Source organism: Leucopleurus acutus (assembly GCF_964270905.1).
Source record: "Leucopleurus acutus genome assembly, chromosome: 2".
Classification (NCBI taxonomy): Eukaryota; Metazoa; Chordata; class Mammalia; order Artiodactyla; family Delphinidae; genus Leucopleurus; species Leucopleurus acutus.
Window position 1 is genome coordinate 29,754,279 of NC_139143.1, and position 25,444 is coordinate 29,779,722.

The 25,444-nt window shown below is 37.5% G+C and overlaps 1 protein-coding gene across 1 annotated transcript in view; it reads left to right on the plus strand.

Annotated features, from left to right (window-relative positions):
* PLD5 (phospholipase D family member 5) overlaps window positions 1-25,444 on the plus strand; it is a gene marked incomplete at both ends in the record, with an annotated part of 494,399 nt that overhangs the window by 467,257 nt on the left and 1,698 nt on the right. The window contains 3 exons of the mRNA XM_082833648.1: window positions 5,373-5,509; window positions 16,156-16,324; window positions 19,628-19,742. Coding sequence (XP_082689774.1) covers window positions 5,373-5,509; window positions 16,156-16,324; window positions 19,628-19,742 — 421 coding nt within the window. The remainder of the gene's footprint in view (window positions 1-5,372; window positions 5,510-16,155; window positions 16,325-19,627; window positions 19,743-25,444) is intronic.

The window sequence follows — 25,444 nt, forward strand, 5'->3', positions numbered from 1 at the left end:
AGGCTACCTTTGAATTTCAGTTCAACAGATATTAATTGAACACCATTTTTACAGAGGTATAAAATCTTACAGGTATAAGATAAATAAAAGTCAATATTCCCAATATTGGAATTGGTATCATTTACTTAGAGCTCCTTGATCTCGCTTCTGTTATAGCATTTATCACATTTTTGTAACTATTTATTTATTATCTCTCCCACTATTTTATCAGGCTCTGAAGGTTATATACTGTACTTTCTTCATTATTGTTATTCCCGGTAGCTCCCTCAAGCCTCCCTAAAGCAGCAATAAATGTTAGATTGGTTCTACTAGTAGTAATATCAATAAGAAGTTCCAGGATACATATAGTTTTCTGAGTATATGTGCCTAACAAATGCCAAGACAAATTTATTTAAGTTCAAAATATTTGTTGTAAAATATCTTAAAATAGTATATTATATTTTTATAAGTTGACAGTCCCAAGACTAAATTAACACACAAAATATATATATTTGAAGGCCTTAAGAATTATCATTACCAAAATTAGATTTTAGATGATAATAACTTAGCATGGTTAAATATAAATTTTAAGTTATGATATAGATATGAATTATTTCTAATTTTCTCATGGAACACAAAGAGGCACTTGGTTAGATTTAAGTATGTGATTTCTAATAACTTGAGGCCAGATCATTCTAATTTTCTTACATTCCCCATTGAAATCAGAAGATAGGAACAATAGGCTGAGTTTTTGTCCTATTTGGTGGAGTTCTTTTTAGAGCTCTTGAGATTATGCATTTGATTTCCAAGATAAAGACTAGTTAGTTGGAGGTCTGTTTTTATCAATTTGGGTGCTAGACAGATTTCATTTCTTGTTGTTTATTGTTTAGTTCATTCATCCATCAATCATTAAACTGAGATTTATTTAGTGAGTGAGGGCAGACATTGAATAGAACTTGGTGCTACTCTGAAAAATATAATTAAATACCCCTTTATAATCTCTGCTATATATTTTAATTACATTTTAATAGATTTATTGATATATAACTTACTACCATAAAATTCATCCTTTTAAAGTATAAAACTCAGTGGGTTTTAGTATAGTCACAGAGTTTTACCTTCTCCACCTTCTCCACCTTCTAATTTTAGAATATTTTCATCACCACAAAGGAAAAAGCCATACCCATTAGTAGTCACTCTCCATTTTCCCCTTCTCTCAGCCCTTAGAAACCACGAATCTACTTTCTGTGTCTAAGGATTTGCCTTTTTCTAGACACTTCATATACATGAAGTAATACAATATGCAGTCTTTTGTAACTGACTTCTTTCACTTCGTATAATGTTTTTGAAGTGCAAGACTCAGTACTTTTTCCTTTTTATGGCCAAATAATATTCCACTATATGGATATATCACATTTTGTTTATCTGTCCATCAGTTGATGGACATTTGAGTGTTTTTACCTTTTGGCTATTGTGAATAGTACTCCTATGAACCTTCATGTACAAATATTTATTTGAATACCCATTTTCAGTTCTTTTGGGTTTATGCTTAGGAGTGAAATTGCTGGGTACTGTGGTAACTCTATGTTAAACATTCTGAGGCATTGACAAACTTTTCCAAATTGGCTGCACCACTTTACAATTCCACCAGCAATAAATGAGGGTTTCAGTTTCTCCACATCTTTGCCAACACCTGCTATTTTCTGTTTTATTTTAGCCTTCCTGGCGGGTGTGAAATTTGTCTTATGATTTTGATTTACATATTTTAATTCACTTACTGGCCATTTGTATATCTTAATACACTTACTGTCCATTTGTATATCTTTTTAGAGAACTGTCTGTCAAATCCTCTGCCCATTTTTCAATTAGATTACTTGTTTTTTTTGTTATTGGTTGTAAGAGTTTTTTATACATTCTAGATACAAGAATGTACTTGATTTGCAAAGATTTTCTCCCATTCTGTGGGTTGTCTTTTCATGTTTAATTACATTTTAACATATATATTCTGGGAATGGAGTATGAATTTTTTTTAAAAACCAGGAAACTGTTATGAAATAAATCGAAACCCTACTAAAGCAAGTATTTAATGAATATTCAAAACAAGGTACATGCAAATATAAGGCATTTATAGATGTAAGAAAGAAACATAGATTACTTATTATCAAGATGCCTCAAGAGCACTTGATTGGTAAAAGATCATCACAGAGCTGAAATAAAGAAAAGGATCTGTATTTTCCTTCTCCTTATATTTTGCTATGGAATAAAGGAGTACACAGTGCAAGGCTCAGAAAATTAATTCAGGAATGATAAAAAGGGAACTTGACAGCCTTCTCTGTAATTAAACAAACAGAACTAGTTAATTTCCTCTGACAAATCAGAGGACACAGTCAAGTACTACCATGACCGCAGGGGCAGAGGTACTCATACAAATAGTCATGCATTTCCTTAATAAACACATGAAGCATCTGCCATGCTCTAGGCATTGGGTTGGCAATGGGAACATAGGAAAGAAAAAGGTATGTACAAATAAAGGTCTATTCACACATGGATGGAAATACCTAGAGTGAAGCAACTCCAGCTAGGAGTAGAGGTTGGGGGTCATACAAGCCTCCAACACTTACTAATTTAAGAAGCACTTTCACATTCATTCCACAAATATTTATTGAGCGTATAATATGTGTTAAGTATGGCATGGCACAAGGTGCCAGAGACATACAACCAAGCAGTTCACAAGCTGGTGGAGAATCACACAGACAAATGAATGCAGTACAGTGTAGCATGTGCTGGAATGACGCTGCACAAAGCAGGAATCTTATGTTGATCACTGATGTATGCCAAGTGCCTAGACTAGAGCTAGGTGCGTGGCAGGTACTTAGTAATATTTGATGAATGAATGAAAGCAAGTACAGAAGAGGAGCAGACCCAGCCAGGAGTAGGCCATTCTCTTATTTAAGCCACAAGGCAAACCAGTGTGAAAGATTTGTTACTGTTCTTATCTCATTGGAAACAGAGGCTCAGGAAGTGTAAGGGACATGCCCAGCATGCTACAGGTTATAAATGCTGGAACCTGGCACATCACGAGCATATAAATGCTCTATCACCAAAGGCACAGTATCCAAACTTATTAGAAAATAACAAATGTAAAGAGACCAGCAACTCTGTGTCTAAATTTGTTCCTCCCTGAAACCAAAATCCAGTTTTGGGAACATGCAAGGAAATTCAGGAAATTCCTAACTGAAGCAAAAACATGGGCATTTGGATACATTTCAGAGTTGACCTAGGCTCCTGTCTAGAGCTAAGATCCTTAGATTCTTCATGTTAAACCTAAAGAATGTTTAAAGCAGACCCAATAGGCTGAGGAAATTAATGAATTTGAATATTTAATTTATTAATGGAGATAGAAAAATGAGTAAAATGCAATTCCTAAAATCAAGGTATATCAGTCCAAGCAAGGACATGAGACAAGTGTGAGTATTTATGAGTTGGAATACACTAAACAATATAACAAATAAATCATATTATGGGAGGACAGAAAAGGAGAAGTAGCCTCTAGGTGACAATATTAAAAAGTTTCATGAGGAGATAGTATATGAGCTAGAACTTTGAGAATGTATAGGACTCTGATAGGCAGAGATAGGAAAACACATCAGCCGGAGGAGCTGGCAGGAGCAAATACACAGAGGCAGACAAGATGAGAACATAGCCATGGGCTGACAATTATTTTCTTTTGGGGCACAGAAGGCATGGTAGCCAGTAAATGAAGGAGGCAGAGAAATGGGAGGGCCAAAACTCAGAGGATACATGGATCCATCCCTCCCAATGAGATCAGACTGGATTCCAAGAAACCAGGAGTCCTGAGAGTGACACATGTTTGTTTGTTTGTCTTTTAAGCATCGAGGAGACAAGGAAATGAGTTCAGAAGACATATAAAAGCCCCAGCAAACAGCACCAGTGCCTGAATGAGGGAAACAGCAATCTGGAGTAAGAGGCAGGGACAACATGAGAGACACTGCAGAAGCCCAAGCCATCTATCTTGGTGACAGATGGGGTATCTGCATATGTGTGTGCTGGGGAAGAAGTGTAGGATGAGCATTGGCTTTTGTTTGTTTGTTTTTTAATTTATTTTTTATTGTTTTGTTTTGGGCTTTTTTGTTGTGGTTTATTTCTCTCTTTTAGCATTAGGGTTTTTTTATTTTAATCTTAAAAGCTCATCCTCATTCCAGAAGGAAAGTAATTTAAATCAAAAACTCATTCTGATACTCACCTGCCAAGACAACATTCTGAGTAGGGACGCCTGGTGGGTGTGGCCCTTAAACAGGCTCCTTTCTCAGTCCCACACTCCTCCCCAGTTGGGCATCCAGTCCAAGAGCTTCATCTTCCCTCTCTCTAAGCTGGGATAGGGATTCCCACCAGCACTGTGTGGGGAGTTGTTCCCAAACATTTGTCAGGGACCCTGACCACCATTACTGGTAGAACATTTGATGAAGGACCCAGTACTGCCATTCCAGGCAGTTCCAGAAACTGCTTATATAGGCTTTGGTACTAAGCACCCATTGCTTTTTTTGTGTTCCTTCACTTGGTTTCTTGCTTGTCAGAGTAATGCAGGAACTACAGAAATGCTCCTTTCAGTCTTGTCCAGTGGAAAACCAATGAGAAAACCAAAGTACATCTTTCCCTTTCTATAGCAACTTTATCTAAAAACATCATACTTCTGTAAGATGGAAACCACTTCGAGCAACATGAGAAAAATACCTCAAGTATAATTTGCCTCTTTTTTCATTTTTCTTAAGGCCCTGTCTCTCCTTATGAACTTGGCATCTTAATAAGTCACTTGGTTTTTCCTCTAGAATTACTGATGACCCTTTCTCAACGATCAACACTCCTCTTCCTCACTCGATGAAAGATTTGGGGAAAAAAAAAAACCCACAAGATTTTTAGACCATGTATCTTGAACATCTTCATGGCCACATTACCTTTCAAGTGAAATAACTTCTAGCATAAATGGCTTGCTATATGCATATATACACTATATATGGTAATGTCTGAGAAAATTAACTATGTATGACAGGGATGTATACCAGAGTCACGTTAAGTTTAGAGTTAGAGCACTCTTATAAAAATAAGAGGTGTGTGTATTGAAAACAAGAATTCCCTCCCAAAACTGACTTAAAGGACAGATTTGAGACCCATACACCTTGTTTTCTACTTGCCTCAACTTTGATAGAACTGAAAATGTATTTGTCTTAATCTCATAAAGAACTGGAAAGTAGGTTTGCAAAAATTGGTTAAAAGCCAAGATTCATTTTTAAAAAATTTTAAATAACAACAAAAAAGAGAAATCCCCAGATTGCAAAAATTAATACTTTAAAAGTTTGGTTTTTGTGTCTTCACAGAATTCTCCCAAACTGTTTTGCCCTAAAAACAGAAGCTTTGACATAGACGCCATCTACAGTGTAATAGATGATGCCAAGCAATACGTGTACATCGCAGTCATGGACTACCTGCCTATCTCCAGCACAAGCACCAAAAGGTCAGTGAGTGTGCAATCTCAGCTTAGATCCTGGGCTCCAGGGCCAGACACTAAACTGGAGACCACAGGAGAAAACACCGTGGACACTGAGATGCTATCAGGTCACATTAGGTTGCACACCATTCACATCTCAGTGTACATTTACAGCTCACCCATGGTGCATCTCCTCTCTCAGTCCACTTAAAGGACTCAAGGTCTCATCCCACAGAACCACCTCAGTAGTTTACATTATAAGCATGAGAGGAACTTTAGAATAAAGATTGGGTTGTTTTCAACTTGAAAATTATTTGGAAAAATAAATAAATTTAAGTTATTTGAAAAAAAAATTTTTGAAAATTATCAGTTGAGAGGTACCTGAAGGACGTACTGAAACTGAGTAGGTCTGGCAAGATTTTCCTTAAAGGAGGTATCACTTTGTTGTATTCATGTAGGTCTTCATTAAATGCTAAATTTTCATACTATCTTTTCCACTTAAGGAGAAAGGAACTTAAAATATGTATGTTCTCAGTCAATCCATCCATCTGTAAGAGGAAGAGAGTATCTTAAAATAGAGATTTATTTTTTAATATTCATCACTGTTTAAGTGTGGAAATACTTAGAATCAACTTAGGAGCAGAATTTATGTCTCTAAGTCATAAATGCATGGCTAGACCCCAAGTATTTCCCACTTTTGCTTTCTTGCAGGGAATGCAGAGATTTGGGTGCTTGTAAATGTTTTGAATAATCCATTTAATCCAGGAAAAGTTTCCAAAGTGCAAATTTCTAGGGGTACAACCTGAGACCTTTTTAATTTGGAAAATTACAGTTTCAGAATAACCATTTACTGAGGTTAAATAATGTGATATGCCCTATATTGCTTGAATATTTTTCATATTGCCAACCTCACATATGTATAATATACAACTTCTCTATGCAAATGACTTTAAGATTGCAAAAGATGTGTTTCTCCCCGAAAGTGATGACTCCTAATGATTGTCAAAAACAATTTTAGGCTGCAAGATGCACATTATTAGGATACCTTTACTTTAAAATATTGTGCACCCTTTGAACATTCATGGATTTTTTCCACATGCTTTCATTTTTTCAATCCCTCTTTTTTATGTTTTTTCCATTTATTGTTTATTTGATTTTAGATTTTGTCTTAGACTTCAGCTTCACTTTGGGAAGAGTTTGAAACATGATAGGTTTTACCTGATTTTCCTGTTATTTGGGAGAATAAGTTCAGGTTTATGGACTTATTAGGATGGGATGATAATTTCAGAGGATTGGAAAAACCTTCATTCCATGAAGTCCCTTCAAACAAATAAAATTAGGATCCTTCATAGACAAGGGGGAAGGAATTAGTATGGATAATCTAAAATGTCTTGGAAATACAAAAATTAGAGAAAACTAAAAGAACTAGAAACTGACCTGAAGTCTTGCATTTTGATTATTAAAATACCATTATTGTTATTATTCAAAGAGCAGTTCTTTTATTATACTGATGGTATTTCAAACCTGTTAATATCTCTAGCATTTTAAATGAAAAGCCATCAGAGATATAAGAAGTAGTTCACACATCAAGGTTAAAATTAAATTCTTCTCAATCATATGAATGAAAAAAGATTTTAAAGAGCATGTTAAATTATCAGTGTGTTAATAACCTACAAACTTAAATTTTAGTCTGCACAGTAAACATAAAATGAAAGAGAAAAAATCCACATGCTTCCAAATTAGAAATGGTTGATATTGGTAGGCAGAGATATTGAATATATTCTCCAAACTGAGAAGGTACTTTGACACCAAAAAACAAGCAATTATGAAGTTTATTGTGGGTAAATTACATATAGGCAGCATTGGGAAGATGGAGATCTAGAGGCATTCTCAGCTGCACTCCCTACTGCCAAAAGGGGCACAGGGGGACTTAAAGGGGCCAAAGGTAAAAATAGAACTGACTACTAAGGGAGAAGCATGTCTGCACTGACAGGCACCAGAGATTATTCCTCCCCTGAGGGGGGTCTCATGATCATTAAACATCTGAATCAGCAAAAATCATTCAGTTCATATCAGATGAAGGCAAAGATAAAAGATGAACATGTTCCAAATTAAGGAACAAGATTAAAAACCAGAAGAAGAACTAAGTGAAGTGGAGATAGGCAGTCTTATCTGAGAAGGAGTTCAAGGTAATGATCATAAAGATGATCAAAGAACTCAGGAGAAAAATGGATGAAAACAGTGAGAATTTAGAAGTTTTTAACAAAGAGAAAAGATAAAGAACAACCAAGCAGAGATGAAGACTACAATAACCAAAATGAAAAATACACTAGAAGGAATCAACGGTAGACTAAATGATACAGAGGAAAATGGATCAGCAAGCTGGAAGACAGAGTAGTAGAAATCACTGACATTGAACAGAAGAAAGAAGAAAAATAAATGAGGACAGTTTAAGAGACCTCTGGGACAACATCAAGAATACTAACATTTTCATTATAGGGGTCCCAGAATGAGAAGGGAGAGAAAGGAACAGAGAACATATTTGAAGACATAATAGCTGAAAACTTCCCTAACCTGGGAAAGGAAACAGACATAGAAGTCCAGGAATCACAGAGAGTCCCAAACAGGATCAACTCAAAGAGGAACACAACAAGACACATGGTTATTAAAATGGCAAAAATTAAAGATAAGAGAGAATATTAAAAGCAGCAAGGGAAAAGCAGCACATTACATACAAGGGAACTCCCACAAGGCTAACAGCTGACTTCTCAGCAAAAACTCTGCAGGTCAGAAAGGAATGATATGATATAAAATGATGAAAAGGGAAAACCTACAACCAAGAATACTCTACCTGGGAAGGCTCTCCTTCAGATTTGATGGAGAGATCAAAAGTTTTACAGACAAGCAAAAGCTAAAAGAGCAGCAGTTTTAAAAGTAATGTTAAAGGGACTTCTCTAAGAGGAAAAAAAAGCCCACAACTAGAAACATGAAAATTATTATATTGCAAATTATATGGCCAATAAGGGGTTAATATCCAAAATATATAAACAGTTCACAAACTCAACATCAAAAAAACCCTAAACATCCTGATTTAAAAATGGACAGAAGACCTGAATAGATGTTTTTCCAAAGAAGCCATACAGATGGCCAACAGGCCAGGAAAAGATGCTCAACATTGCAAATTATCAGAGAAATGCAAATCAAAACCATAATGAGATATCACCTCACACCTGTCAGAATGGCTGTCATCAAAAAGGCCACAAATAACAAATGTTGGTGAGGATGTGGAAAAAAATGGAACCGTTGTACACTGTCAGTTGGGATGTAAATCAGTGCAGCCACTGTGGAAAACAGTGTGGTGTTTCCTCAAAAAACTAGAAATAGAACTACCGTATGATCCAGCAATTCTACTACTAGGTATATATCTGAAGAAAATGAAAACACTAATTCAAAAAGATGCATGCACCTCAACATTCATAACAGCACTATTTACAATAGCCAAGATGTGGAAGCAGCCTAAGTGTCCATCAACAGATGAATGGATAAAGAAGATGTGGTATATATATGTAATGGAATACTACTCAGTCATAAAAGTGAATGAAATTTTGCTATCTGCAACAACATGGATGGACCTGAAGGGTATTATGCTTAGTGAAATAAGTCAGACAAAGAAAGACAAATACTGTATGATATCACTTAATAGGTGGATATAACAAAAGAGAAACAGACTCACAGATATAGAGAACAAACTAGTGGTTACCAGTGGGGAGTGGAAAATGGAGGAGGGGCAAAATAGGGATAGGGAATTAAGAGGTGCAAACTGCTCTGTATAAAATAAGCTATAAGGATATATTGTACACCACATGAAATATTTTACAATAACTATAAATGTAGTATAATCTATAAAATTATTGAATCACTGAAACTTCAATAATATTATAAATCAACTATACCTCAATTAAAAAAAGGAAAGACAAGACAACATATCAAATACTGTGGGATACAACAAAAGCAATTCTGAGAGGAACATACATGCTTAATATAACATATATATTACAAAATTAGAAGGATCTCAAATAATAAGCTAACTTTACACCTCAAGGAACTAGAAAAATAAGAACAAATTAAGCCTCAGTTTATCAGAAGGAAGGAAATGATAAAGATCAGAACAGAAATAAATGAAATAGAGACTAGAAAAATAATAAAAGGGATCAATGTAACTTAGATCTGGTTATTCAAAAAGATTAAAAAAACCTGACCAACCTTTAGCTAGACTAAGAAAAAAAGAGAGAAGACTCAAATAAGTAAAATTTGAAATGAAAGATAAGATGTTACAACTGAAATTACAGAAATACATAGAATCTATGAGGCTACTATGAACAATTATATGCCAACAAACTACATAACCTAGAAGAAATGGATACATTTCTAGAAACACATAACCTATCAACTCTGAATCAGGAAGAAATAGAAAATCTGAACAGACCAATATTGAGTATAGAGATTGAATCAGTAACCATAACTCCAGAGCCAGACATCTCACTGGAGAATTCTTCCAAATGTTCAGAAAACAACACCAATTCTCCTCAAACTCTTCCAAAATATCCAAGAGGAGAGAACAGTTCCAAACTCATTCTACAAGCCCATCATTACTTTGAATCCAAAGCCAGATAAGGATGGCACAAAAAAAGAAAACTATACATTAATATCCCTGATGATTATAGATGCAAAAATTTTCAACAAAAGATTAGCAAACGAAATTCAAGAACACATTAAAAAGATAATACACCATTACCAAGTGGGATTTATTTCTGGGATGCAAGGATAGTTCAAAATACACAAACCAATAAATGTTATTACACACATCATATCAATAAAATAAAAGATAAAAATCACATGATCATCTCAATAAATGCAGAAAAAGCATTTGACAAAATACAACATCCTTTCATGATAAAAACTCTTAACAGACTGGATGTGGAAGGAACATACCTCAACAAAATAAAGGTCATATACGGTAGACCCACAGCTAACATTATATTTAATGGAGAGAAATTGAAAATGTAAGATCTGGAACAAAGAATGATGCCTACTCTTACCATTCCTATCCAATATAGTAATGGAAGTCCTAGCTAGAGCAAATTAGGCAAGACAAAGAAATGAAAGACATTCAGATCAGAAAGGAAGATTTAAAGTTTCCATTATTTGTTGATAATATGTTCTTAAATAGAGAAAATCCCAAAGAATCAGTCAAAAAATATTTGAATTCATAATTTCAGTAAAGTGGCAGGATACAAAATTATCATACAGAAATCAATTGCATTTCTTTACACTAATGATGAAGTATCTTAGAAAGAAATAAAGAAACTCATTCCATTCACAATACCATAAAAAAAAAAACACAAACTATTTAGGAATAAATTTAACCAAGTAGGTGAAAGATATGTACAATGAAAACTACAAAACTTTGCTGAAAGATATCAAAGAAGACACAAACAAATGAAAAGACATCCACATTCATAGATTGGAAGAATTAATATTGTTAAAATGGCCATACTATCCAAAGCAATATACAGATTCAGTGCAATCCCCATCAAAATAACAAATGCATTCTTCACTGAAATAGAAGAAACTATCTGAAAATTTGTGTAGAACCAAGAAAGACCCTGAATAGTCAAACAAATCCTGAGAAAAAAAGAACAAAGCTGGAAATATCACACTTCCAGATTTCAAACTATACCACAAAGCTGTAGTAATAAAAACAGTATGGTACTGGCACAAAAATGGACATGTCAACAAATGGAACAGAATAGAGAGCGAGAATTAAACCCCAGCATATACAGCCAACTAATATTCAACAAGGGAGCCAAGAATACCCAACAGGGAAAGGATAGTTTCTTCAACAAATAGTGCTGGGAAAACTGGAGAAACACATGCCAAAAGATGATATTGGGCCCTGTCTCACACCATCCACGAAAATTAACTTGAAATGGATCAAAGACTTAAACATAAGACGTGATACTGTAAAACTCCTAGAAGAAAACGTAGGGAGGAAGCTCATTGATATTGGTCCTGGCAATAATTTTTCAGCATAATGCCAAAAGTACAAACAGTAAAAAAAAGAAATCAACAAAAAGGACTACATCAAACTCAAAAGCTTTTTCCCAGCAAAAGAAACAATTAACAAAATGAAAAGACAACCCACAGAATGGGAGAAAAGTTTTTAAACCTCATATCAGATAAGGGGTTAATATCCAAAGTATATAAAGAACTCAGTCAACTCAATAACAACAATAACAAAAAAAATTGATTTTTAAAAATGGGCAAAAGAACTAAATAGACATTTCTCCAAAGAGTATATCAAAATGGCCAACAGATACATGAAAAAATGCTCATCATCACTAATTATCAGGGAAATGCAAATCAAAACCACAATGAGATATCACCTCCCACTGTTATAATGACTCTTCTTGACGAAGACAAGAGATAACAGTTGCTAGGAAGGATGTGGTGAAAAGGGAACCTTTATACACTATTGGTGGGAATGTAGATTGGACACAGAATAGATTTTCATAGCATAGTGGGGTGGATAGAACAATAGATATGTGTACAGAATATTATAGATACTTGGTGAAAAGCCTTCTATGGCAGTTTCAGGGTTTGAAGAAGCTTATTAGAGGAAACGCTACCCAAATTACTTTAAACATATGCATGAGTTAGAAAAAAGTGTGAGAAAGGGAGTTATCCAGGTAGAAAGGAGAGCATGAGCAAAGTTTCAAATGGAAAAAAATAGCCTGGTCCATGCCAGGATCTATAACAAGTTCAGTGCAGGAACATAGAGCCCAAGATAAGGTGGTGAGAGACCAAATTGGAGACAGGGCAAGGACGAGGAGCAAGAGGGCCTGACTACTGGGGAGTCTTGTGACCTTGAGGAGCCTCCACTGTGTTTTAATCAAAGGACTATTTGCTACAGTCCAAGAGATAAGGGACAGACCAGTAAACCATAGAGTCATAGAAGCCAATGGAATCTAGAGGAAAACATAGGAAGAACACTCATTGACATAAATCACAGCAAGATCTTTTTTGACCCACATCCCAGAGTAGTGGAAAGAAAAACAAAAATAAACAAATGTGACCTAATGAAACTTAAATGCTTTTGCACAGCAAAGGAAACTATAAACAAGATGAAAAGACAATGCTCAAAATGGGAGAAAATATTTGCAAACAGGTCAACAGACAAAGGATTAATCTCCAAAATATACAAACAGCTCAGGCAGCTCAATATTAAAAAAACAAACAACCCAATCCAAAAATGGGCAGAAGACCTAAATAGACATTTCTCCAAAGAAGACACACAGATGGCCAAGAAGCACATGAAAAGCTGCTCAACATCACTAATTATTAGAGAAATGCAAATCAAAACTACAATGAGGTATCACCTCACACCAGTTAGAATGGGCATCATCAGAAAATCTACAAACAACAAATGCTGGAGAGGGTGTGGAGAAAAGGGAACCCTCTTGCACTGTTGGTGGGAATGTAAATTGATACAGCCACTATGGAGAACAGTATGGAGGTTCCTTAAAAAACTAAAAATAGAATTACCATATGATCCAGCAATCCCACTACTGGGCATGTACCCACAGGAAACCATAATTCAAAAAGACACATGCGGGCTTCCCTGGTGGCGCAGTGGTTGAGAGTCCGCCTGCCGATGCAGGGGACACGGGTTCGTGCCCCGGTCCGGGAAGATCCCACATGCCACAGAGCGGCTAGGCCTGTGAGCCATGGCCGCTGAGCCTGCGCGTCCTGAGCCTGTGCTCTGCAACGGGAGAGGCCACGACAGTGAGAGGCCTGCATACTGCAAAAAAAAAAAAAAAAAAAAGGCACATGCACCCCAATGTTCATTGCAGCACTATTTACAATAGCCAGGTCATGGAAGCAACCTAAATGCCCATCGACAAACGAATGGATAAAGAAGATGTGATACATATATACAATGGATTATTACTCAGCCATAAAAAGGAACAAAATTAGGTCATTTGTAGAGACATGGATGGATCTAGAGACTGTCATACAGAGTGAAGTCAGTCAGAAAGAGAAAAACAAATATCGTATATTAATGCATATATGTGGAACCTAGAAAAATGGTACAGATAAACCGGTTTGTAGGGCAGAAATAGAGACATAGATGTAGAGAACAAACGTATGGACACCAAGGGGGGAAAACCGCGGTGGGGTGGGGATGGTAGTGTGCTGAATTGGGCGATTGGGTTTGACATGTATACACTAATAGGTATAAAATAGATAACTAATAAGAACCTGCTGTATAAAAAAAATAAAATTCAAAAAAATAAAAAATAAAAATGATTGCTAGCAAAAGAAAAAGAAGCCAATGGAATCAATTTTAAAAAGAAAGTGTAAAAAATTAATAAACAGAAACCTCAATTAAACAGAGTTTAGAGACCAGAAGGAGAAGTTCTCACACCCTGCTAGGATAGCAGAACCTAACAGGAAAAAGACAGATTCCTCTTCTTTCCTGGCAAGGACTCAGCCAATGAAAAGCCATGACACTTTGTTTACCATAGCCCTCCCAACTTCCTTTTCCCCTCTGTAAAAGTGTTCTCCCTCCCTTGTCATGCATGTGTCTTGCCCATAATTGCAGATCCAGAATTGCAATTCTATGCTGATTCCAAATAAACCCATCTTTGCTGGAAAAGTACCTGGCAGTCTGTTTGTTTCAGGTCAACAAAAGGAAACATCAAAATAGCCACATGTAGCCTGGTTTAACAGTAAAGTAAGAATTGAATGATGTCCATTAGATTTGGCAGTTAAGATAATCACTGCTGACTTTGAGAAAATTTGCAAAAGATTCATGGGCTGGAGGCTGGGATCGGTAGGCTGATAAGTGAATGGGGGGTGATGAAGTAGAGTCAGAGGTTCAAGATTCTACTATCAAGAAGTTTTGTTCAAAGAGGAAAGAGATTGTACACCAGCCACAGAGCAATGCAGAGTCAAAGGAGAGGTCTCTGAATGGGAGAGATTTATGTTTTTTTCTCAAATGAAGAAGCCAGAGAGGGAGAAGTTGAAGATATTTTCGGGAAGGAATGACTAATCAAATGCAGTTGCAGGGGGCCAAGGGAACAGCTTGGGGAGAAGGGGGGGGATGCCTTATCCTCTGAATTAGAGGGAAGGGGATAAGGATGTGTGTGGCTATCAGGGTAGAACATTGAGGAGGACCATGACCAAGACCCCCAATTTTGTGAATGAAGGAAAAAACAAATTTCTCTAGAGTGGGGCAACATTTAGAATAATTACAAAAGGTACAAGAGGTAGAACTGACCCAACACAAGGATAGGGATTGGCAGATGGTATTGAGAGCCCTGAATGCATTTGTGTTTTCTCCAGTCTGCACAAGCTTGAGATGCCTTTTTCCAGTTGTCCTCTGCTTTATAGCTATAGAAATACACCAAAGGTATTACAGCACTGACCTAGGATTTAGATTTTGCCAAGAGCTAAAGGAAGGGAGAGGGGCAACTGTCCTTCATGTGATCAGAACTGATATTAGGCTTGTCAGGGAAAGGAGATCAGGAGGAGCTGATGGACCAGGAAAAAGTAGAGGGACCTTGGATCTGCGGCCTGCACAGGTGAAAGAGCAGGTACAAATAAGAGAGTAGAGGAACCTGAAGAACAGGAAGCTGGGGTCAGATATTAAGAGGAGACCTTTGGAGGTGCAATTATTATGAAACTTATATATTTTGAATAATATATCATTAGTCCAAATAATGAATTGGTCCAGAATTAGGGGAAGATTTGTATGAATAAAAAAAAGGTCTACAAATTACAGGGCTACAGAGAGATAGAGCAATTTGAGACTTGTCTTTAACGTGGGAAATTTTTGTTTTGTTTTTAACATGAGAACTAAGTTACAGTTCTGAAAGAAACATTGTGTTTTAGGGGGTGGGGGGCAGTGGCTGGCCCCCCATCCTAAATCAAGTGGACAGCACAATCTGGTGGAAAATACACAGCAGGACTTTAAGAGAAACTATGGCCTTAGGGAAGAGTTCAGATTTAGTCAAAGTAAAAGGTTAAGAATTCAGGGAAAAGGCTAAGCCTGTAGGGGAAACAGCCTGATGGAGGATTCTAGGGCCCCAGAGTAGTGGGGGTCTTGGTAAGGAGAGACGAAGACAGTTTGGAAATAAGAGTGTGGGAAAGCTAGGATAACTAGAGCAAAATCTCATTGGGGGTGACACTTACCAAAGAAGAGAGGTTTGAGGAGCATTTGGGGAGAAAGGGGTGCTCAAGGATCCTAACTGGAATTCTGTTGGAAAGTTGATTCTCCTTGCACATATGAACTGAGACCCAGGTAGAGTTGGAGGTGTAGTGAGGGTGACATGTGGTGGTGGTCGGTCTGTCTGTGCCCTCTGCTCACACAACCTGAGGCCCTGGTGGTAGGAGACCTCATTTTAGGCTGGACAGGACCAGTAAAGCACCATTTCTCAATGTCCTAACCCAGGAGACTGGCATTTTTTCAACATATCCTACAAGGTTATTTATATTACAGAAAAAAGTAATGATCAAGTTAACATCAGTGTTCTCTATAGTCTAGAAAATTTATTTCCCCAAACTAACTAATCTTCTTTATTTTATCTGTATGGATATTATTTCTACAGGACTTACTGGCCAGACCTGGATGGGAAAATTAGAGAAGCGTTAGTTTTGCGAAGCGTTAAAGTTCGACTCCTTATCAGCTTCTGGAAGGAAACTGACCCCCTCACATTTAACTTTATTTCATCTCTTAAAGCTATTTGCACTGAAATAGCCAACTGCAGTTTGAAAGTTGTAAGTATTATATTGACTGAGTTATTAAATTAAAAGTTTATTTCCTTCATACATCTGTGAAAGCTGTAAGCGCACACATACACATGAACTTCCAGTCAGAACCAGGACAACAATCTTTGATAGTGAAAAATACCTCAAAAGGTAGGTTAACTAATTTTTCAAAACAACCGTATCCCCCCAAAAAGGAGACTAGAACCCAAGTTTCCTGGTGCCAGCATAACCCTCTTTATATACACTTTCAGTTGCATCCTATCCATTTTGTTTGAACTTCCTCCTTCACCTACTATTCTTATTTGTGAGACTGTGACCACATTGGAACATGCACCAGCACAGACTCCCCCAGCCCTAAAGAACCCCTAGCCTGGGTTTCTGTACTTGTTCCAGGTCCCTTGGGCTGCACCCTAATCCGTGTCTGCATACGTTGAGGGAGGCAAGGTTGAGGATTCGTACTACCCTAGACGTGCTAACTCTCTAGCTCGCCTTTGAATCTCCTCTGGTCCTCACACGGAACATCCTCTTCCTCCCCTCAGGGCCCTTGTACATGTGCTTTCCTCTCCTCCAACAGTTTCCTCCATGCAGTACCTGACTAAAGCCCACTAATCCTTTAGGTCTCAGTTTCCACCAACCTCCCCTGCAGTCATTCAACAAATGTACACTGAGACCTGACTCTGCTCTGTGCCAGGCTCTCTTCTAGGTGATAAAATTGTGCTCCATGAAACATTCAGGAACCCAGGATGACAGGGGCTCCACTGTCAACTTTGACACATGGCTTCCAAGATGGCCTTGAGCCTCAATATCCCAAGGCCAATCAGAAGAAGAGAGAGTGGAGGAGTGCACAAGAGGCATTTATGAGTTAGGCCTAGAGGTGGTGAATATCCCTGTAGCCTTCAATTCTCTGGAAGACAGTCCCTCTGTGCTCAGCAAGGGCCTAGATGTCAAAGCACCAGAATACAGAAAGTAAAAAGACGTGTTTAATACAAGCAGAGGCAGAGAGGAGAATATCTGGGGCCTGTGACACATGATGCATTTGCTCCTATCTCTTCTCTTAACTTCCCCTCAGAACAACTCAGTGGTCTCCACCCACCCACTGTTTCCTGACCCCACAGCACACCTGCTACTAAGGCACTGTCAGTTGAAATCTGTGTCATGAAATATTAAGGGCTCTCATTGAAGACTTACAAGAAATTACAAGGAAAGTAGAATCCATCATTTTAACCTCTACAGTATTTACTCAGCTTCATTTTTTCAAACACTCATGGTCACATTACTCGAACAAACCAAACATTAATAGTTCACTGTTGGACATTTTATAAAACAGAGACTCCAATCTTCATTTAAGCCAGGACATGCATTTCTAAGCATCAAGATAAGCCTTGAGGAGAAGGAAGCTTATGGCCTCGACATCTAGACCACAGATGGATGAAAAGCTTTTCCAAGAAGAGTGGGAGTTGGAATCTTGCATATAGTATGTCTTCAGGAGCCTGGGAGCACTGATAAAGCAGATAGCCTGGTAATCTCTGTCCTTAGAGGAATAGGCACCTTCCCCCTGGCTTTGTGGGTTTGTATCCATGAGGAGGCTCGTGGAAAGAGACTGCACTCACCAAGTTTTCCTAGTTAACTGGGGTTTTTAAAAAATAAATTAACAAGTCACTTTTGAAATATCTTTGCTGTCACCTGCGGCACGTTAGGCGTCTAATAGTATGTCAGTGAATACAATGTGATTTCTGCTGTTGTCTTAGTCTCCCAGAAAAGTCTCTTTTCCCTCTTTAGGGTCATCTTCAACTTTCTAGAGGAAATGGGTTCTCAGTAAAGCCTCAAGCTGTGATGCCATCATTGACTTAAATTAGAATGTATAATTTATTCTTTTTCAAATTTGTCTTGATTCTGCAATAATATCTTCCTCAAAAGGAAATAGCAAGTGTGTAGACAGGTATGGTGATAGAATGTTCAAGCGAGATGACTGCTGCCTGTTATCAGTATTCGTGTGACCTCACAAGTATAAAACCACAACTTAAGAGCATTCACAGGTTATTAAGTCCACTTGAAGAGTCCACAAAGGCTCTATGTGAACCCATCAAACTTGACACAGATTTTGCAGAAGATAGGAACTGAGGAAATAAGGTGATCCAGTCTGCATTGCCTATAATCATGGAAATATGGCAATGGGAGAACATTCCTCTGGGATGTACAATAGACAGTTCTTAGGTGGTAGATTTTGGCCTGTGTACCATTGATCTCAAGGGTTCTACAAAAAAAAAAAAAAAATCAGAATAGAATTTTCAGGGCTGGAAGAGACCTTAGTGATCACTTGGTTTATCACTCCTTTCTCAACCTGGAGGGGAGGGAAAAACCAACTCTCATTATTTCCCCAAACCAAATTTGAACACTTACAGTTTTAAAACTGTAAATGATATCTCCATTTCGAGGTATCATCCTATTTTTCTCACTGCCTCTTCTTTCCTTCAATCACACATGATTCTACAGATGTAAGACATTCTGGAAATATTCCATGCAGTTTTGAAAATTTTCCACGTTTTTCAATGTGGAGGAGACCTGAGGTCTTCACCTTTGATGGTGTCTTTCTGTGAACTCAGTCACAGTTTAAGCCTCATCTGAGCACTTGCCAATTTCAGCAGATTCCTGAAGCCACTCCTGATGTCACCTACCTCTCTTAGCTCCCCCATCCCCATTCCAGGTGAACTGGAATGCTGCTTTTTGGATCACATTAAAGTTGAAATTCAGGATTTATGGTTTGAAGTTGTGATTTTTTTTGAGTTGCTTATTAAAAGAGCTTGTAGACCTAGGTGTTTAGATGGAAATATTTGTTCTTTTGGCAAAATCTTTTTTTGACATTTGCAAATCCCCAATTAATTCAGCTAGTCATTGACATGGGCCTGCTGCTTCTTATAATATATGCCACATGTGAGAATTCACTTCATTGGCATGCTTGACAGAAAGCACCCTGAGGCATACTTAAAATGCCAGCACACTCTGATGAATAAGACGAAAGAATTAGACAACTTCTGGCCCTTTCCTCGTTAAAAGAATGAATTTTATGTTCATTTTATAGTTTAAAAGTGTTAATTATAGACCTAGGTGAGCATGATAATTTTCTCTCTTGTTGCCTATATGGATTTGAGAACAAAAATAGCTTCATCTATATGAAGTAACAAGATTGTGGTTTTAATAACTCAATATGAGGTCTATTGTTGATACTTGAATGAGAAACCCTTTTGTGTTTGAACAAAACCAAAAATGTTCTCTATATTCACCTGCTTTATTTATTTATTTATTGTCTTACAGAAATTTTTTGATCTGGAAAGAGAGAACGCTTGTGTTACAAAAGAACAAAAGAATCACACCTTCCCTAGATTAAATCGCAACAAGTACATGGTGACGGATGGCGCAGCTTATATTGGTAGGTGTCAGGGCTGTAAGGCTCCTTAGGGGATCATGCAGGTTAGTGGTGATCTAGCTGTACTCTTCTGTACCCCATGGTGAGGAAGCCTCCGCCAGTGAGTGGGAGACCTTGAGGTCAGGAAACAGGAGGGTGGGGGCAAAGAGCTCCTTAACAGAGCATCTCATCTGTGGCTTGGTTCATATGCTAGGAGACCATATGTGATGTCTTTTTGTAAATGTTTTACAGAAATTCCATGGTCCATTTGTCTCATTTTATAGGTGAGGAGTTGGATGGCTCATGAAAGGCCAGTCCTGGCACTTAAATGAACCCAGTGCTCATTTCCTACCCACTGTACCACAGCCAGCCTGTCATGAGTAATGGGGAGGCAGACATTGAAATTCGACGCCCAAACAAACACTACCTGTGCAATAATCCTACCTCTGCCACTTAAAAAATATCTAACTTTGGGAAATTTACTTAAGCTCTCTAAAAACCTCAGTTCTCTCATATGTAAAATGGAGTTAATAATAGTTTCTACTTCATAGGGTAAAGTTTAATTGGGATAATATGTACAAAGCACCTTGCACAATGAAAGCTCCTAACACATAGATAATACTAGATTCATGTTAGCTATTATTATTAAGGCAGTAAAGCTCCAGATACAGAAACAATATGTATTGGTATATTTCTTACTAACGGATTAAATCTATTCCACTTTCCCATGGTGTGCATGAATCCAGAGTAACCCCTTTACTAGTACTGTCACAGGCAGAGTGGAAGTTATTATCTATAAAATGAAAGTGCATAGATCACAAAACAGCAGGATGGTTATTCCACTGTACAAATGAAGTAGCAATCTCAAAGCAGAAAAGAAAAATGTGTCTGGGATGAAGGAATATGGAATCTGCATTATTTTTTCTAAATTCAGTGAGTAAAAAAATATGCCATTTTAACTTTGTAAAGCACCTTATCTTATTTGATTCTCTTAGCAACATTGTCAATAGGGAAGGCAGCTTTTATCACCTGCAATTTAGAAATAAGGAAATTGGGCCATAAGATATGAAATGAATTAAACACTTACTACCTCCTGTCTCAGCATGGAGATGTTCTGTTTCTTCCCATTTCGAATAGTTGTGTGTCTTATTAGTAGAATAATAAGAATAATAGAATAGAGTATTGAAATTTTAAAAAATGTGTATCATTCCAGTTCTAGAATATGACAATAGTATTTTATTCATGTTGTCCCTCTCAGTGACCCAAGAGGTGGCATTTAGATTTTCTCATGTTCATCAATGCATGGAGAACAGAATGAAATGAGCTTCTTTTTAAACAAGTGGCAAAAGCAAACTCAAAGTTGTTTAGTCAAAAATGGGAACTTTTGCTTCAATATTGGGAAAAATAGGAGTGGATTAAGTTTTGGGCACAGTGGGATTTAAGGACTCAAATCTGAATATTCTACCTGCAGGGTTTACTTAAAGTAAGTTGTTAGGTGCACATTCAGCAGTGATATGTGCTTATATCCAAATGTTCTTTATAATGAATTAAGTAAGTGTATTGGAGTCAGACAAACCTTTTTTTTGATTTCAAGCACTGAAACTTACAAGCTGGAAGATAGTAAAGTCACACAATCTCTCTGAGCCTCTGAGGAGCCTCTGCTTCCTTATCTTTAAAATAGGGATAACAGCACCCATCCTTTGGTGGTGGTATAAGGATTAAATGAGATAATATATGAGAAGCTCCCAACACTGTCACTGATCTCTCTGCCAGATTCCTACTAAATATTGATTCCTGACTCTCTCCCTTCTTCTTTCCCTGTAATGCATTTTTTTAAATATACTTTTGTTTAAAAAACAGTTTTAAGTTCACAGCAAAACTGCAGAAGGCAGAGGGATTTCCTATATACCCACCAACCCCACATGTGCACAGTCTCCCGCATTACCAACATCCTTCACCAGAGTGGTACATTTGTCACAACTGATGAACTTACACTGACACATGATTATCACCCAATATCCATTGTTTACATTAGGGTTCTCTCTTTGTGTTGTACATTCTGTGGATTTGGGCAAATGTATGAAGACATGTATCTGCTATTGTAGTATCACATAGAGTAGTTTCACTGCCCTAAAAATCCTCTGTGCTCCATCTATTTATCCCTCCCCCTACCCTGGCAACCACTGATTTCTTTTTTAACTAACTCCGCAGCGTTGTCTTTTTCAAAATATATGGTTGGAATTATATAGTGTGTAGACTTTTACGATTGGCTTCTTTCACTTAGTAATATGCATTTAAGGTTCTTCCATGTCTTTTCATGGCTCGATAGCTCATTTCTTTTTAGTGCTTAATAATATTCCATTGTCTGGAATATTATTTATTGATTCACACTTTATCCATTCATCTACTGAAGGGCACCTTGGTTGCTCCAAGTTTTGACAATTATGAATAAAGCTGCTATAAACATCCATGTGCATATTTTTGTGTGGACATAAGTTTTCAACTCCACTGGGTAAATACCATGGAGCATGATTACTGAATCATATGGTAAGAGCAAGTTTAGTTTTATGAGAGACTGCAAAATTGTCTGCCAAAGTGGACGTACCATTTTGCATTCCCACCAACAATGAGTGAGAGTTCCTGTTGCTCCACATCCTCACCAACCTTTGGTATTGTCAGTTCTGAATTTTGGCCATTCTAATAGCTGTGTATGACACACATCTCATTGTTTCAGTTTTCATTTCCCTTTGACATATGATGTGGAGCATCTTTTCGTATGTGTATTTGCCATCTATCTTCTTAGGTGACGTGTCTATTAAGGGCTTTTTAAACAGATTTTTAATTTTCTTACTGTTCATTTTTAAGAGTTCTTTGTATATTGTGGATAACAGTCTTTTATCAGATATGTCTTTTGCAAATATTTTCTCCCAGCCTGTGGTTTATCTTTGCATTCTCTTTCATAGAGCAGAAATTTTTAATTTTAATGAAGTCCAACTTATCAATTATTTCTTTCATGGATCATGCCTTTGGTGTTGTATCTAAAAAGTTATCACCAAAACCAAGGTCAGCCATGTTTTCTCCTATGTTATCTTCTAGGAGTTTTGTAGTTGTGCATTTTACATTTAGGTGTGATCACATTTTGAGTTACATTTTGTGAAGGGTGTAAGGTCTGTGTCTAGATTCTTTTTCTTTTGCATATAGTTGCCTAGTTCTTCTAGCATTGCTTGTTGAAAGGACTGTCTTTGCTCCATTGTATCGCTTTTGCTCCTTTGTCATGATCAGTTGACTATATTTATGTGGGTCTATTTCTGGGTTCTTTATTATAATACATTTTTAAATGAGTACATTTTACACATAGCATTTTAGCAAAACATTAGTTCCCTAGAGTGAAGCATAGTTCTAATATAAAAATACTTAAAGAGCATAAAGAGGGAAAATTCATTGATAATTTAAATACTTATCAGCATATTCTGGAAATCTCTTAAGAAGTCACTCAGATACCTGCTGAGAATGCTGAATAAAGAAAAATCCACACTAGACCTTGCATGGAAATATAGTTCCATTAAATGTTCACAAGACTTACAGAAGAATCCTCAGACAGTATCATCTCTCTAATTTTGATCTGAGTACATTTGAGTCAAGCTTGGCAAAGTTGTCTGAAAGGTGGTTTGGTTATTTATATATTATATCCAGTGAGTTCACCTACACCCTCACAGGGTGTTCCTGAGGGTAGCACTACAGCTCTCCTGGCATCTGGGGCCTAAATGTGCATTCTAGAAGCTGAAATGGCAGTCTCAAAAAGAGCTGGGTAAAACTGCTTCCCAATTGAAAAATGACTGAAGCATATACATGATTTTGAGGCTTAGCCCAGCCATCAGGAAATAAAGGTAGGAAAACAATCACTCTGGTGTAGGAATGCCCTGTAGTCCTGTGAAAGATGCCTAGGGCTATGATTCCTGAGAACAGACTAATTAAAACTTTTGAGAATCAATAAAGATGGAGGATCTTGGCTCCATCCATTGTATCAAAGGAAAGAAGCTGAATTTCACAGAATGAGACTTCATAATCTTGTCACTTCTCTCCCATCATCATTCCCTCTCTCCATGCTTCCCCCAAAGGATATGTGTTTCCTTCAGAGAGTGAGGTCTGCAAATGAATGGAGCAGAGATCTCAGTGTGGCCTGATGCTCCAGCCCTGGGGGCTGATGACGTCTAGGGTGAAGAGCACATTTAGCACAAAGCGAGTACACCAGTGTGGGCTTCGGAGTCAGACCTGGCTTTGAACCTCAACTGTGGGACTTTTTCACTTCCACCTTGGACAAATTACTTAACCTTTCTGAGCCTTAATTTCCTCATCAATACAGTGAAGTTAATATTGTCACCTCATAGGATTGCAGTGAATATTGAAGGAGATAATGTTATGATAGCTCATAAAAAATTACTGCCCTTGGTCTAATGCCTTGCACTTAATCATAAGATGAGATTTTAGTGTCTTATCAAGAAGTCCTTGAAAAGAGTGCTGTCTTCTGTTTATGGAATGAATAGAAGGTGCCACCTACCAGCAGTTTCCAGAATAACTCTCAACCTGCAGTAAAAAAAATCCTCTGTTTAGAGGTTCAAGCTGGTGTTCACCTGGCACTGAGCATTTGCACAAAGCCGGAGCCTCTGAGCATGGCCACGTGTCTGAGAGCACATGGTTGGGAACACAGCAACAGCAAAAGGAGTCTCTGTGCAGAGACTCTAACACAGTATTACAAACCACTTAGCAAGCAGTTTGCTAATTTATAGCAATAAAATTCAGTCAAAACTATGTCTATCATGAAGTCATTGACAGCATCATTGTAGTGTTTGTGTGGGTTGGGGTGAGATATAAAGAGAGAGAGAGGAGTTCCTTCTCTATGCTGATAATATTTGACTTAGAGGAATAAACTTAAGGAGTAAAATGAGGGGCAAGGGAACCACCTTCCAATATTCCAGGCAGTGCCATATGGAAAAGGGAGTTGATATGTGCAGGGGGGCTCCAGAGAGTAGAGGAGGGCCAAAGAATGAGAGCTATAAAGGAACAGATATTAGCTTTCCCTACAGATGTCCCTTCTCCCAGCAGCTTCTCCCACAGGTGACTGCAGGGCCTTGGGTCGAGGATGCCCAGGGACCATGATCTCAGCATCTTTCAGCAAATATTCCTGCAGGATGCCTGAGGAGCCACTGAGGGAATGGAAAATCAAGCTCTATGCTTAAAAGCCTTTGGCTCCCTTATGGAACCAGCTCTGAACCAAAGAGGATGGTGGTAATTTATTAGATAATTTTGTCAGTCTTGACATGCGTAAATTTTTATTAGAATGATTCTTCATTTATAGTATTGAAGATAGTTCATGGAGTCTACAGACCTGGGTTGACCATTGATTAACGATGTGAAGCTGGGCAAATTTATTCACCTTTTTGAGCCTCACAGCCCTCTTCTCTCAAGTGAGCATAAATCCTACCAACCATATGAGATAATGTATGCAAATAGAAAGCATAGTGTTTTGCTCATATTAGGCACTGACTAACTGATAGTTCCTCTGCCCTCTACATTCCTTATGTCCCGACCTCATTCCTGACTCTTCCCCTTCACGCTCTAAGATCCTCATCAGATCTTTTTTGTGAATAAATATGTTATATTCCCTGTGGAATTAGTTTCCTAATTGATAGGTTTCTGTGCCTTTCTTATTATTCAGTGAAATGCTC